The sequence below is a fragment of the Colletotrichum lupini genome, chromosome 4 (assembly GCF_023278565.1).
Source record: "Colletotrichum lupini chromosome 4, complete sequence".
Lineage (NCBI taxonomy): Eukaryota > Fungi > Ascomycota > Sordariomycetes > Glomerellales > Glomerellaceae > Colletotrichum > Colletotrichum lupini.
In genome coordinates, this window is record NC_064677.1 from 5188124 (window position 1) to 5203041 (window position 14918).

Genomic DNA, 14918 nt, shown 5'->3' on the forward strand with positions numbered 1-14918 from the left:
GATCCACGTCCTTGGTTCTCGAGCTGGCCTCTGCATCTCGACTTGTTTCGTTTTGTTGTTGATCACGTCGGAGCCCGCGTCTCTTCTCCATTCTCCCTCGACTCAGAAATGTCGGCTATTGGACGAGAGTGACGCGTATCGCATAGTTTCTGTCATAACTGTCTGTTTTGAGTATCTGATATGCATGATGATTGTCAGACTGAAGAGTGCCAGGCCCAAAGCACATTTCCCGACGTTCATGATCATCTTTGAATACTGAAAAAAAACTAAAAAAAAAAACTAGCAAAAGTAAGTGGTGATGCCTTGTTTTCAGAGGGGCGGAGTCTGCGCGTATGTGTGTGACTCTCTCTGGTCTTTTCCCTGCATCGCGAAGCGGAGCGTCACACTGAATCCATCTGCAGATGGCTAGTCTTGGCCCCCAATCGCAGTCTGCCCTGTCTGTCTTACGGGGTGCCTCTTTCGGAACCATTGGACGTGAGCCTCGATTTACCACTGACAGATTGGTGTCGCTTCGTAGGGCACACTGAGAGGCTCAATGCCTGACGTACTTTGGCTACTACATAGAAGAGTGCTCAGCCCATTTTCGCCTGCCACAAAATGCAGACTACAGCAGCACCTTAGCATACAACTCACCATGCGTCGTTTGCTGTGCTGCGCTATGCTGTCCACGCAAGATCGGAAACTTTCATGCTATACCTACTGTCACCGGGCCCGGCAAAACGGCAGTACGGCTGATGCTTCGAGACAGTTGTCGCCTACTAGCTAGCCTTGCCCCTATTCAATATTGACGTCTCGCAGTCCCCCGTTCGAGATGTGCTAAACATAGCATCCGTACGGATACAGCGGGTGGAAACCATCAGTGTACGGATAGGCCCCAGGCAAGCTAGGGTATTTCGTACGGATACCTTATGTCGTAATTAGTGGAGGCGTTGCCGCTTCGTATGGAGGGAGGGATGATCCCCATACAAAGTGATATCATGGGCATGCTAAGGTCGAGGGAATAGCTCTCTAGGCAGCCATTAAACACGGTGACACGCCAAAAAAATGTGGAACGAGCTGAACAAGAGTGACACAGTATGTGACAGAGTCTCCAGGGCTCAGAAGTCTGGGAACCCAAGCATTCTCAAGTGGTTTCCACTTGGCCTGACAGAGCCTTGGGGCGGTTTTCTTCCGTCGAGCCGTTGTTATGTTCCACTTCAGTGCATAAGTCCAGCTGGGAGGGGCGTCAAGTCTGTCACCCGCACGCCAAGGAATGAGGGAGCGTGGTGGTGGCATGACGGGGCCTTTGCCGGTGCTCCGAGTTGGTCTGCTTGCTGTTGCTGCTGCTGGCCACTAAGCCACGCATTTCCCACCGGCGCCTATGCATCTCTTTTGCTCGGCTGCCGCTGCTGCGCCTCCCGGAAACCACCGTCCTTTCAGTCGCCACACGGCATCGGGGCACTCGGGGCATAAGTGGGGGACGAGCACCCAAAAGTCGGCTTCCCCCACACTGCAGCCGACTCTCGAGACCTGAGTACGCGGACCACCACCACCTCTGCGCACCCGACCCGGCGTTTCTAATCATTGACTCCGGTAATGAACTATCTCAATGAGGTTCCTCTCAACTCGACTCAGCCCAGCCTCCAGAGAAGAACATACCTGTCAGCTGCGGAACCGCCGACGAACAGCTCTCGGACCCGGTCGACTGCACGGAGCTCGACATCGGATCTTCTCTGACGTAATCGCAAGCTGTCTTCAGTCTTCCTCCGTCGCCGCCGCCGCGCCACGAGCGAACTTCTCAACTTTGCCTTGCGCACATTACCCCTCAGCTTCAAGCCAGCAATCGCCCAATATTGCAGCCATGCCTTCCAAGCCCAATTCCCAGCGTGATAGCGAGTCCGAGGTTAGATCTTGGGGGTTTCCTCATGTCTTCACTTGGACCGACGGACCGTACGTGATGCCCACTGCCTTTTTGCCTTTCCTTCTGGCCTGGCCCTAAGTGCAAGCCAAGTATGCACGAACTGACGATCAAAGCTCAGAAACGCGCACTACTCCCCGCATTCGCATCGGGGTCTGACGACCCATCTGATCCTGCGTGGGAACCTTACCATCACTTATCCCAAGGACAAGAACCCCGACAAGGTTACTTATGGCGTCGGCGATCGTATCGACGTGGACGCCGGCCGCGTGCATGAAGTATGGATTGGCGATGAGGGTTGTACCTATGTCATTGGAGAATGAGGCGGAAATCTTTGGTGACCGTTTCTTGCTTCTGCAATGTTTCTAGACAATGGCTGTTCTGCGAATTCAACGTGGTGCGTTATAGTCAAACACGACAAGCTCTTCCCTGGCATGCAGAGTCTGAGCAGGCTCACATCCCTCCCCCATTCTCTATTGTTGGAGGGAAAGAGATGGGCCGACGAGGCCGTTGAACTTGTGGTGGGATAGATGGAGCTTCCCACCAAAGTCCAGATACCCAAGTATCGACATCAAACGTAAACTTGGCCGATTTGACTTTGAAAAACCCCTCAGGTGAGATTCATGCCCGACTTGGACCTCCGAACACCTGGTCAGAGCTTTGGTCCCCTTATTTGACGGTCTGGTGCCCTAAGGGACGCCTTCATAGATGTTCTTTTTGGTAATGAAGCAGCAAGGTGCCCTTGGCGTAATAGATCTCGACTATATCTGCGATGGCCAGCCTTCGTTGTTCAACAGTCAAGTCTGGAAGAAAATGCGTCCTCAAGCGTATACAATGCGCTCCACAGCCGAGTTGCCCGAACCCCCTCGAACAGGACCAGGAGGCCAGCTCCGTGAAAGAGCTAACCTCAACCAGTAGTGTAACTGGTGCTTGTGTTTTGGACCAGGGCAGAATAATAGAATTTGTGCTCTCGCCGTGAGGGAAACGACTTTGAAACATGGAGAAATCCTTTGCCCGTGCGCCATGGCCTTGAGGACCGCCCCGACTCGTTCAGGAGTATGGCGATCAAAACGTTCCGGAAGGCCATGGAACCTGCCCAACCACCTTGGCCACGAGGCAGCTTCGTCTGTTCAATGCAACAGCTGACTCGGGTTCTTGGTAGGTATATCTGCATGCTTGTGAAAATGGTTCATACTGTCGAGCTTCAGTATCGGCGTCCTCAACGCGTCCTCCGAAAGAGGCCATGATTTCTGAAGCAAGATACGTGACCAAGAGGCTCGGCAATAATACTATCGATTACACGCCGCTTGAGAACACTTGGCTGGTGTCGATGGAAGCGTGCTTGTTCTTTGCTAGATCTCCCGCTTCACTGATAGATGACAAGCTCAAACCAATCGAGGCTATCTCGTAAGTGTGTTCCCGCTTGGATAGTAGGCGAGCGATCAAAGCTCTGCAGCCCAGCAGTCCGCATCTTCAGGCTTTCTGCGAGCGCTTGGCTGCTCGAAATTCGTCCGTCTACCTTCATCTCATGGTCTCCTTCCCGGCGGTTGGCAGCAGTGTTTGCGACAGCAACTGTCTGGCTCCAGGCATGGGTTTGGACGATGGCTCCTAGTCCCAGAGGCCCCCCAAAAAGCTTCGAATCATTACCAACCTCCTGCATGGCTTGACTCGAGACCAGACGACCGTGGTGTATTAGTCTGCGAGGTCTTGCTTGATTTCGCTCACTCGCTGGCGGAAGGGGGGAGAACCATGGAAAGGTCCAATCCTTTGGCCATGTCTGGGCCGTGAAGGAGTGCGTGCGATGAGTCGCGTACTCTGTGACGTGGACCACGCTTGTGCAAGTTTCGCATGAAGTTGAGTTTGGTAAGATAGCCATGCTTTCTTTTTTCCCGAGTAGCCGACATATGTCGTGCGTAGGTCAACTTTGAGGTGCCTACTTCGTAAATCAATCTCTTGGAGGGGATAAAGAGGCGCGGGGATCAATCTCGCCCAAACAGCGACGGCTCGCGGCGCGGGCATTTTTCAGGTTGCATGATCATCGGGCCTTATTTTATGGAGCTTGCCGTGCCGACATCTGCAGTCTGTTCCGAAGCTGCTCCGAAGAGGAACACACTCCGTCGGTGCTGCTTGATCATCATAGTGGCTCCGACTCCTTGTGATTCGACAGGCAACAATCGAGTGTTTGAAGAAACTGCATTAGTTGGGTCCAACGGGGAGGAGTCCCTCGCGTGAGTGGGCAGTATCAGACGGTGAATGGCATTTGACCATGTACTCCGTGAGCTCGTCCACACGAGAACTCATTCTTACATAACATCCTCCACCAGAAGGAAAAATAGACAGTCCAGAGACAAGGATGTTGCCGATAAACGTCGTCGGGAAGAATCCGTAGTCCAATCTAGAAGTCTCAGTGGTGCTGCGGGCAGGTGGAGTTCGGGTCGATAGCAGACGTGATAAGTTTGAACGGCGGAAACACCGCCCATCGCTTAAGCCAGGTGAGCTGGCGAGGTAGTCGATACTTTGCTGGTGGGCATCGATCGCTCCCTCGCGAACTGGTATGGTCCTTGGAGTGTAAGAGATCCTAGGGAACACCCGTCTGCTGCTTCGGCCGAACGAGAAAGAATCGGTGGCGTGTCTCGGTGAGTATGTGCTGTTGACGTTTGATACCAAATCAACAACGAGTCGAGCGGCACAATTACCGGCCCACGCTGGTACGGACGATGGACTGCGAGCGGGGGAGTTGCAGTGCATAGCAGCAACGTGTGTCTCGTTTCCTTCCATGTCCGAGGCTGGTACGGATACTCCTGGCTAAGCAGGCCAGGCATGCTAGGATACAATTACGGCGCCTAGATAGAAAAATAAAAATGCGCGCACTTTTGGCGATTACAACCGTGCAACGCCACTAGGATTTTGTCCGCGAAGACGTGACCCGTCACCCTTGCTGTCAACCCGGCCATTCGGAAAATAGTTGATGGGAGCATTCGTACTCCGAACTCTTGTGCAGCGATTGCAGAACGAGAACGACCAATCTCGATCATGACCGTTTCCCGTGTCAGCTAGCGGGCCGCTTCGCAATTCAGCGTGGGTAGCCGAGCCCGAAAACAGGTCCTCTGTGTCTACATGACGTTCCCAACACGTGGTTTGCAAAATGAGCCGGAACATCCTTCGTTGACCATCTCCGTATGGTGTGGTGGACCGGTAACACTGGAAACCGGCGAGGCATATTGCAGCTTCGGAAAATGAGCTCTGTATGATGAAAGATTGATGAGTCGTCTTTTCTCTTTTGTCTCTCGGTCTTTGGTGCTCTAAATGAGGAAGCAGCCGGAGTAGGAAGGGCAATTTCGCAGGCCCCTGAACCTTGTTTGTAAGGGCGACAGAGCTAATTCAAAGTGGGGGAGATTGCCCGCCCTTGGTGCCTGGTGAGGCTAACTTGGGCGGGGAGTAAATCCTCCATACCAGAGCATTCGTCCCGCGGGCCATGTGGCAGGGCGACTGATGATGTATCTTATCTCGGTGTTTTGGGAGTTGCCGAAAATGAAAGACAAAGTGCGAATGTCTCGGTCATCTGAGCAGAACAGCAGGATAACAGCGTGCCAAATAGAGTGCTTCGATGCAGGAAACGAATACGCTGCTTGACCCTCGTCTGAATGTCGACACCTAATTCCTCAAGTTTTGAGTGCTATCGCAGCAAGCGACACTAGAGCGAGAGTGACGACTCTGACGAGCCGGTTTCGGGGAGTGGATGGTCTCAGATAGGGTTGTCCGACGTTGAAAGAGTGGCTGTTGGCAGCCGATGATCGACGACGGGCATCCCTTCGCATGCACGAACTGCATCGGGGGTGTTGGGGACTGGTGCTGGCCTCACCAAGCATGTTGCCTGAGTTGCGGGCAAGCCGGGGATCATTGATGAGGATATGCTGGTCTTTGCAACTTCCGATTGACCCATCAAGTCAAGTGGCACAATCTGAAACGGGCACACATTCTGAGAAGATCTGAGCCTCAGACGAGGGTTGTGGCACACCGCACGACGGAAAGGTGACGGAAACTGCCACACTACTGCTTACACTAGTGCTGCGTAAGGAATTCGTCAAGTTTGGTTTGGGCTCGATTGTGGTTGAGAGGGAGATGCATGCCGCGCAACAGAGACAACCTGGACTGCGGCCGAGATGGGACAAGCAGAGATGAACGGTTGACACGTCGTGCTAGTCCACGCGCACGCAAAGGTCGTCAAGAGGAGTGAGTATGTATCCGTAGCAGCGGCTGCGTCTTCCTTTCGGTCTCTGCCTCTCCATGGGAGAGGGGAAACATCCTTGTTGGCACCTGGCCATTGTAAGAGGTTGGCGTCGCAACCCCCGTACCCCGTACGAAAACGAGGCCACGGAGAGATGGCAAGTGACCGGACCAGCCAACGCAAGATCTGGTATTGGTATGCTGGATCAAGGCAGAGAGACCGTGGTGTCCCGATTCAGGCAGTTCTCATGTAATGTGATGATGAAGGACAGAACTTGGAAGCGAGTCGGCATCGGAGGAATAACTGAGGTGCCTCGCCTTACTGAAATACGATGGATGCAATGGATTAAAGTAGGCTGGGCATCATGTTTGGCCTTGGAAGGAGATCGTGAGGACATGAGGTGCCTGCCTGTCTGGACAAGCGAACCAGAATCAACAGCAATCTGGGCGAGGCAGGGACTCGATGGTAAGGTAGGCAAGAAAGGAGGAGTAGGAGGTTGAGGTTACGTTCAGAAGCACCTGCCTCAGCAACGTGGACATGGCACGCCGCACGAAGCGCCGGCAAGAGGAAGGCGGCACGCAAAAAACCAGGAACAGGAAGGAGCAGGAACAAGATACCTCACGAGGGAGGCAGGAGCGTCGCAACGTGGTGGCTTGATCTAGAATCTGCGAATCTGCCCATGTAAGCGGGGGAAAGAGCTTCTCTCCGCATTCACCTTGCGTGCTTGCCTGCCTACCAACCTTTTCGACTTTCTTGACTTTCTTGCTGTATTGCTCCATGTCCGTACTTTGCTCTAGGTACTTGCTCAGATGCGTCTTCCTCATGGGAACATTGACCGAAGATTGAAAAGACAAATCCCAGAATGGCGGCATGGCTGCAGGGCCGCCCAGTATGGCGGAGGTACATATCCGGCACTTGGGCCTTGTTTTGCGCCCTCTCCAAGTAACAAGGCCCGTCTAGAACACCAGCCGGCATATACCTCAGCTCAGATAACGACGCAGATAGCCTAGCTCGCGCCTTCACAGCTTGCCTACTGGACAAAATTAGGACACGGCCACGAGAGATCACCACCTATATTGCTGCCGGCTGGACCGCCACTGCGTGACAAGACGCCCTTCCGGGTCCCTAGCGGGCGGGAATCCACGAGAGACAGCTTTGGAGCCTGAGCGATTGGCTTCCCGCTAAAACAAGTCCAAGACGCCGTTCAGAGCGAGTCTGACGCCCCCAAATTCCCCCATCCAAGCGGATCAAGACCTTGAGATTGGGACACTGAGAGAATGAGAACCTTGGACCTCATGGCGTGCGAAGCGGGCAAGCGGGGTCGACCCGGTTCTGGGATCCCGAGCTGCTTGACGACGCCAAAGACGGGCAAGTGCAAGCCACCATGCATTTCAAGTGCTAGTTTCCTGCCTTCCATCGTCTCAAACGTACAGCTCATCAGCAGCCGCCAAGCTGAACTGAAATGATGATGACGACCAAGAGATGCCAACTCCGAAGAATCAGGGTCTCTGCAGCAATGGCTAAAGCTCACGGTGCAAACTACATCACCTCCATTCTAGAGCTCTATTGACGACAACCTTGACGGCTTGGGTACGGAGTACATCACGGATATACGGATAGTCATCGGTGAACCAAGACAGAACCCCGATCCAGGCTCGCGTTGTCGATTAAACTCCAATCAACTCTGCCGGATGCATCATCCACATGCGTCCGAGCCACAAGTGCCACACTCTCTCTTGCCGTGTTGGTTCTCCGTTTCTCTCTCTCTCCCTCCCCCATCGTCCTCTCTCGGTTCACTTACACTGACACTCCCTCCAGCTGAGCTTTTGCTTCTTGAATTACCTACCCGCCCTAGCGCATCAAAGACATGGAATGACGCCTTGCCAGTCCCCTCGCATCATTCTCACCTCATATCCCGTTTGCACTCTGCCCGTCCGCCTGCTACATCTCGGACGCTTCTAATCAAACCCCACCCTGGCTTCGCTTGGTCAACCCGATTGTGTCAGATCATTTCAGTAGACCATGATTGCAGCTTTTGTCCGGAGCCGAGGGGCCAGAGAGGGGCAATGAGTGTCCGTAATCCGTATTTGCCAATACTGCGTCTGCGCACAGCCAGCGGCGCAGAAGCCTTTCAGCAGCCACACAAAGACAACATCTCCATGGACCGGACTGGACGGACGGCCGTGGCTGACCCCAGTTAACAGGTACGGAATACGGATACCTGCTGCATTTGAGTCTGCAAGGCGCCGGACTGGTAAACGTTTTGCTGGTTGCACAAACCACCATTCAAAAGATTGGGGGCTTGTGGTTAGAGGCTGGACGCCCGTCGTGGAGTCTTTTCAACCGCAGGACAAGGGCAATCTTTAGTCTCGTCTCCGCCAAGGTTGTAATACCCAGGCCCCGGCCAGACCGCAAAATGGCATCAATCAGACGAAATACCATACCTAATCATCATCCATCCCGTCTGGATGTCCATCCACCATGGGCCATCCACCATGTTGAACCGGGCCGCGCCCACAACAAGAACTGTCGCCGGTACACGGTACCTTTGGACTTGTTTTGCTGGGCTTGTCCTCACCTTAACCTTCACCTTACCTCAGCCATCCAACATCGCCAATCACCGTCTCGTCCTCTTGGTCTCTTGTGTCTCGCCTCCGCCTTTGCTGGGTCCTCGATGCAACTTGATGCCGCTACACCCTTGCGGATAGCCGTCCGACACTACTTGGCACTCTTTCTCCCTCCCTACCCTACCACACCAACGCACCTCTTCATCCACGTTCCGCCGGCCAAGACGCATGCCACTACAGCCCTGCATGGGCCAACAACGAGCCCGTCTTGGAACTTGGAACAGCCCTGCCCATTCGCTGCCGCAGGCGGTACTCTACCCTTTTCCGCCGTGCCCCAACCCACCTTGCGCGTCTCAAACCATGTACGTCGTCACCGTCAGTTCCACCTCCTGGTTTCCTGTCGGTGTCCATGTCCATCTCTCAGATGCCATCTGAGGCCCATTCCTGCTGCACTCGCACCGGCCCTTGACCGTCGCTGTCCGTCCAATACTCCCCAGACAGAGACACCTGTTCCCGCATATGAATGCCTGCCGCTGCTGTATAATCCTGCACAACTCGCCACTGACCCTGGCGACTGACTCTGTTAACAGACCAGGCATTCCCTTATGTGGAGTTGGCAAAATCGATAGACACTTCGCTCGGTCTGGTCCGGTGGTAAATGCTCAGACCCATGCCACCTCTTCTTTAATTGCGCCTATCCCACCTTCTACCACCGCCTTTCTCTCTTCGTGCTGGTCTCCGGCGGTGATCAACTAGACTCCTTGAGCCTTCCTCCCCCTTTCCTTCTTCCTTTCACTGGTTGCGCCTGTCCCCATTGTCGCCTCACAGTGTATCTACTCGGAAAGGAGCACCATTCAGGGCGCAGCTCACAAAGCGTCGACAAATATCAGACCATCTCCCCATTCTCACTACCGCAGATAGTACTCGAGGTTCGCTCAACCTACAACCCAACACCCACGAAGTAACGTCGATAATTCCACAGCAATTCGCGCGGCATGGCAGTTTCAACAGTGTCATCGTAACCAAATTTTATCGGCTGGCCGTTTTCGAGCACTGCCATCCGCAACCCGTACCACCTCGAGGCGATTTTCTATACTTTTACCAGAGTGCAGACTTTTGTCATCTGGTGAGGACTAGGGAACCATCTCAAAATTCCACCTTCTAAACGTCAAGATGGGCAATGCACAGTCTACCGAGACGCTTCATGATTCACATGTGCAAGGTGGAAGCAGCAGCAAAAAGTCACCTCACAAATTATCAAAACCTAGAGTCGGCAATCATGCCTCTCCAACACCCCAATTACCGGCCCCCAGCCAACTAAGCATACAACGTGCTGCATCCGCCAGTCTGCCACCCTCTCGATCGAATTCGCGACTTCTGCCTGGGCAAAATTCGCCTGCACCGTCACCTATTTCTGCAACCGCCGGATCTCAGCTTGGTGCAGCCGCCCGAGCACCCAGCATCGCTTCTATGGCGGACCCAGAAGTGAAACCTGCGAGGGATTGGAAGCGCAGGGCAAGCTTGTTTAGGTCAAAGAGCTCTCAAGAGCCCAGGAAGCAAAAACGTAGGGAAAGCATGGTGCTGAGCCCGCCTGTTCCAGACAGAATGTCGAGGGCAAATTCAATGACCTGGGAGAGTCAGCAGGAAATGGACATTTCCAGGCAGTTGCAAGTTGAGAGGTATGGTCGACTCCCCAGCATTTCGTCGCAAATACTGACCACCGGCGGCTTTAGCTGGCATGTTCCCGGGAATCGTCAGTCCATCAACTACAATCTCATGTCATACGAATCGAGAAGGCTCCTGAACCTCAACGAAGATCTCACCGCATGCGAAGAGAACTCGATGGTGTCTGAAAGCAAGTTCGAGGTGTCACCGAATACTTGGAAGAGTTCGCATCCGCACCAGCCAGTCCTTGCACAATCAGTCAGCGCTCAGCTGCCTCTGCCCCGAGCCAACTCAGATTTGGCACTGTATGCACCCGTACGGCGACGTTCCATGATCCAAACTCCAGGTCTTGCGACCCGAATGCCGTCAGAATATGCTTCGTCTAGACGGTCGAGTGTGCGACACAGCATGCCTACAACCCCAGCAGGAGGGCGTTCGCGAATGAACTCATTATCGGTTGACTCGAGCGCATATCCGATCCCGACGTTGGAAGAATACGTCGCTGAGCGATTCGCCTCGGAGCCCGAATATCTGTGTGAACCAGTGGTTGAACCTGTCGAAAGAGCCTTGACCCCTTCTGATATGGATTACCGGCCGCTAGGTGCCATGAAGTTTGGCTCGCTGCGGATCACGAATGGAGAGGCCAGCCCGCTTCCAAGTCCGGACTTTGAGCCAGCAGTTCAGGTCAGCATAGCAGAAAAGTCGCAAATGGTTGCAATTGAGGAGTATTTCAGTCACGAGAACGGATCGGGTGGGACGGGCTTTGAGAGCAAGGACATCAAGATCACGGTCTCGACAGTGCAAGCCAGTGCTACTTCGCAGACACTCAGTCCGATCAAGACTTCGGTTTCAAAGGCGGAATCGCAGAGGCGGCGGTCAACTTCGTTAGTAGTCTCCCTTGCCAATTCGTGCAGACGGCGCCATGTTGTGTAAGGCACCACGAGACGGCTCACGCTGACTCAAATATAGGCCACTCAGTCCAGAGTTGAAAATATCATCCAAGCACACAGCAATGGAAGACGACCTTTTTGCGGAAGAAGATGAAGATGTGCAAATGGAGTACTCTGCCGAGGTCCTGACGGTCAGAAATGACCCGAACGCAAAACCAAGTCTTGAGCAACTGAAAGCGGACCAGTCTCAGAAACATTCCCGAGCAATTGCACGCGCCGACAGTGGAGTCGTTGCTAGCCCGACCACCGAGCACCAGCCCAAACCGCTCTCCAAGGCCGATTCCGGCTACAGTTCTAATGTCTCGCTGAGGTCGTTCCATGCCAAGCAACCTTCTGCAGGCAGCCGTCCAGCTGGCCGTGCCGCATCGGAGGATTCGGGCGATGAACTGTCAGACTCAGCCGCATCCCCAACTGTAGCCGTCAGCGGCAACAGGCTGCAAGTTAGTGTTCTTAAGGCCGACATCCGCCCTGCTGATCCTTCACAATCTGGCGCCTCAGTCCCTTCGTCTCTGCCCCCGAAGGATGATTTTCTTGTCTCTCCGACTAACAACACAATGACGGTCACATCGCCCAAGTTCTTCTTCAACCTCAGCGCCGGCCATTCCTTCCGCAAGGACCGAAAATCCCCGGCTCCAGCGTTAATTGACAGCACTCAATCGGCCGAACAAGGCCCCGCTTCTCCGGTCGCCATTCGTTCTCCCGGAGCTGCTTCCGAAAAGTCAAATTCCTCTTTGAGCATTGGCAACGGCTTGCAAAAACCTGGCAAGTTGCAAAGACTTCTCAGCGGCTCTGGAATGCGAGGACCCCCGACCGTTCACGCAACGCATCCGTCTGACGAAGAGATTCCCTCGGTACCCCAGGATGTTCAGTCAAAGCTTGAGGAGCACTCTGGTCGGTTTCCCATCACAACCAAGCGATTGACCCTTCGTGCGCAGGCCAGTAAAGAGACTCTCAAGACCATTTTCAGTGTCGGAAGCTTCGATGCCGGCCACGCCGACGACAAGCGCAGCTCTGCGCTCCTGGTCGATGCGACTCAGGTTGTGAGCGAGGCGATAGCAGAGACGTCTGGACCCTCTGAGAAGCCAAAGTCACCCTTCCGCCGTTCTTTCCAGACCATGCCAGCCTCGTTCGCTCAAGCTGCCGCTTCTGTCATGCCGCGGCGCTCTATCCACCGCAAGCCAGTGCCTTCTGGTGTTGTGAGCAAGGCCGAGTTTATCGGCGAAGCCAGAGCCGACGAGATTCAGGTCGGCTTCGAGTCAAACATCACGGCCATCGACCATGTCGGCGAGAGCGTCGGCAAGAGTGCTTTCGACCAAGCTTTCATGGCGCTCCCTCGCGAGCAGCCTGTTCAGGTCCAACACAGTCGTACTCTGACAATGCCGGCGCATATGGAACGTGAGATTGGGCTGCGATTTCGTCCCACCGAGCCTCTGCCTCCGACAAGCCGTCACTCCGAATTTGCGTCTCAGAATCTGCAGGTTCCCGAGGTGTCAGTGAAGAGGAAGACTTCTCCGCCCGTCAGTCTGCACACCCGCAGTAGCACTAAGAGTCCCCGAAAGCCAGTGCCAGTGCGTCCTCAGTCGTCCTCGTCCAGCGAGGCGAGTCGAAGACAGACCTTGTCGAGGCAGAACAGCCGAGAGACCATCCACAGCTATCCGTCGGCGTTGATGGGAGCCTCACTCGATGACGCTGTTGCTGTGCCGCCCATTCCGCCAATGAGCCCTCGCAGGGGCATGACGATGCTCGAGAAGCAATACGCCAGGCGTCGCTTGACGACTGAGGACAAGTGGCGCCCTACCAATGGTTCTTTCCCTGAGTTTGGCCAGCCAGTTGCACGCAGCGCCTCCACCAACCCAATGGGACATCAGCAGCAGCAACAGCGACAACTCCGTCATCGATCAAGCTACGACAGTTACTCGCAGTACAGGGGACCTGTTGCACGCGGACATTCAGTTGCCAACCAGAGCCCGAGCCAAAGCGGCAGCTACTACCAGCAGCAACTCTTAAACATCCAACAGCAGCAATGGGAACAGCAGCAGTACTACTCCCCCGACGCCGTTCAGCCGGGCCTTTCCAGAAGCCGCAGCCGGAGTCGTAGTGTTCACGCCAACGGTGACCAGCCCTACAGAGTCCTACACAGTTACAACTCGCCGGCGTACCGCAACGCACCAATCTGGGGTTGAGTCTTTTTTGGTCGCGTACCAAATGTAGTAGCCAACCCATCATTTCACTTCTCGAGGTGGCCAGTTCCATCATACATAATTGCTCTTCTTGAGCGTCCGATATGACATCAACCGATTCTCACCAACTTGCGCAAGCTGGCGCTGGTTTTGTTTACAAAGTTCTCTATGTACAGTCTTGCAGCATACGCAGTCCACGACCAGGCTAGCAACACCGATCCTCTCGGCATGAACTTCGCGACTTACGGATTTTACCAAGATGCGAATTATTCCGGTCGTTTTTCCTTGACACGAACACATACACAACCTCGGATATACCCAGTGGTAAAAAAACAACACGGCCTGATGAAACACGGATAAACCGGCCAATGACATTTCTTATACCCGATATCGAAACAAGAAGGGGGGGTTCTTTTTTTTTCGATGCTTTGTTCATTTCCCAATTCTTGGAACGGGCGGTAACACAGTATACGTCATTCTTGGGGAAACATCGGTTGAAACTTGGTTTTGATTTTTTGCAGAACGGAGTCTGGAATACCCACTTGAAATTGTCCATGATTGGGAATCATTTGGGGAAAGCTGTAGTTCTGGTACACAGCTGAATGGGATAGGATCATCGGGAACAGGAGCGATGCAATAGGTTCATTAGGTTTTTGGTCAGACTAGGTAGGGATAGCAAGCAGAACCTGTCTGAACAGTATCGATGAATACGAACATGTGTGTTTCCAAAAATTGGCCATCGCTCCGTGTTTCTTTGGCGCAGGTCGACCGGACATGAGGTCCATACCACCACCACTGAGTTGAGTAGAAGAAGTCATGTTGCACACGAAAACGACGACGCCGATGTAAACGCATGCGATTGACCAAAAAACAGTGAAATGCTTGGAACCCCAGATTCTAGAATGTTCTGCAGCGTGAGACATGTGTCCTCCATTCTCTGTCAATGGCGGCTTTAGGGCAGGTTGAAGGGTAGTCATCAAACGTTGGACACTTTCCTGCCACGCCTGCCTCACCGAGAGCTAACGCCACACTTTCACCGAGGGATGTCCCGCACAGACCAAGGGGAACACGAGAAAACGCGGGAGCCGGTCCACTGGGTACATTGGCTGCGGGAAACAGTGGAGATAGGTCGATGCACCGAGAGGAGAGGTAGAAGTATCTCTCTACGACCGTTGGAGATGGCAACCCCCAAACAGACAAGTTCGTTTCCCCTTTTTCACAAATATGACAGGATGATGAGATCTTCATTCGACGAATGCATTGATTCATCTCGATAGATACACTTCAAGTTCAGATCGATTGATGATCAATTCTCCATTCAGTGACCCAGAAGTCTGCGAGTTGAGACAACTCTGGGAGACTCGACGTTGTACCTGCCCCCCTCATGTGTACTTGCTCACCAGGGATAGTACAAGGTTTCCCCACTATTTA

The 14918-nt window shown here is 53.8% G+C and overlaps 5 protein-coding genes across 5 annotated transcripts; 3 read left to right on the forward strand and 2 right to left on the reverse strand.

The window, feature by feature from the left end:
- Positions 1-298: 298 nt before the first annotated feature.
- Positions 299-3509, forward strand: CLUP02_08657 (uncharacterized protein; the record flags this gene model as incomplete). The annotated part of the gene is made up of 17 exons (XM_049287641.1): positions 299-334; positions 402-474; positions 529-725; positions 799-859; positions 1076-1300; positions 1338-1452; positions 1508-1572; positions 1615-1679; positions 1739-1929; positions 2019-2197; positions 2267-2375; positions 2428-2511; positions 2592-2617; positions 2695-2816; positions 2878-3021; positions 3060-3304; positions 3362-3509. The coding sequence occupies 17 exons, from the start codon at positions 299-301 to the stop codon at positions 3507-3509; spliced, it is 2085 nt and encodes a 694-aa protein (XP_049144784.1).
- An 80-nt stretch (positions 3510-3589) lies between these two features.
- Positions 3590-3916, reverse strand: CLUP02_08658 (uncharacterized protein; the record flags this gene model as incomplete). The annotated part of the gene is made up of 1 exon (XM_049287642.1): positions 3590-3916. One exon carries the CDS (start codon positions 3914-3916, stop codon positions 3590-3592), a length of 327 nt encoding a protein of 108 aa, XP_049144785.1.
- Positions 3917-4093: 177 nt separating this feature from the next.
- CLUP02_08659 (uncharacterized protein) lies at positions 4094-6949 on the reverse strand (the record flags this gene model as incomplete). Its single annotated transcript, XM_049287643.1, has 9 exons — positions 4094-4702; positions 4793-5273; positions 5351-5532; positions 5593-5816; positions 5874-6049; positions 6112-6214; positions 6274-6325; positions 6400-6529; positions 6585-6949. The coding sequence occupies 9 exons, from the start codon at positions 6947-6949 to the stop codon at positions 4094-4096; spliced, it is 2322 nt and encodes a 773-aa protein (XP_049144786.1).
- CLUP02_08660 (uncharacterized protein) lies at positions 6935-7135 on the forward strand (the record flags this gene model as incomplete). Its single annotated transcript, XM_049287644.1, has 1 exon — positions 6935-7135. One exon carries the CDS (start codon positions 6935-6937, stop codon positions 7133-7135), a length of 201 nt encoding a protein of 66 aa, XP_049144787.1.
- Positions 7136-9865: 2730 nt separating this feature from the next.
- On the forward strand, positions 9866-13490 carry CLUP02_08661 (uncharacterized protein; the record flags this gene model as incomplete). The annotated part of the gene is made up of 2 exons (XM_049287645.1): positions 9866-11241; positions 11327-13490. 2 exons carry the CDS (start codon positions 9866-9868, stop codon positions 13488-13490), a joined length of 3540 nt encoding a protein of 1179 aa, XP_049144788.1.
- Positions 13491-14918: the final 1428 nt, after the last annotated feature.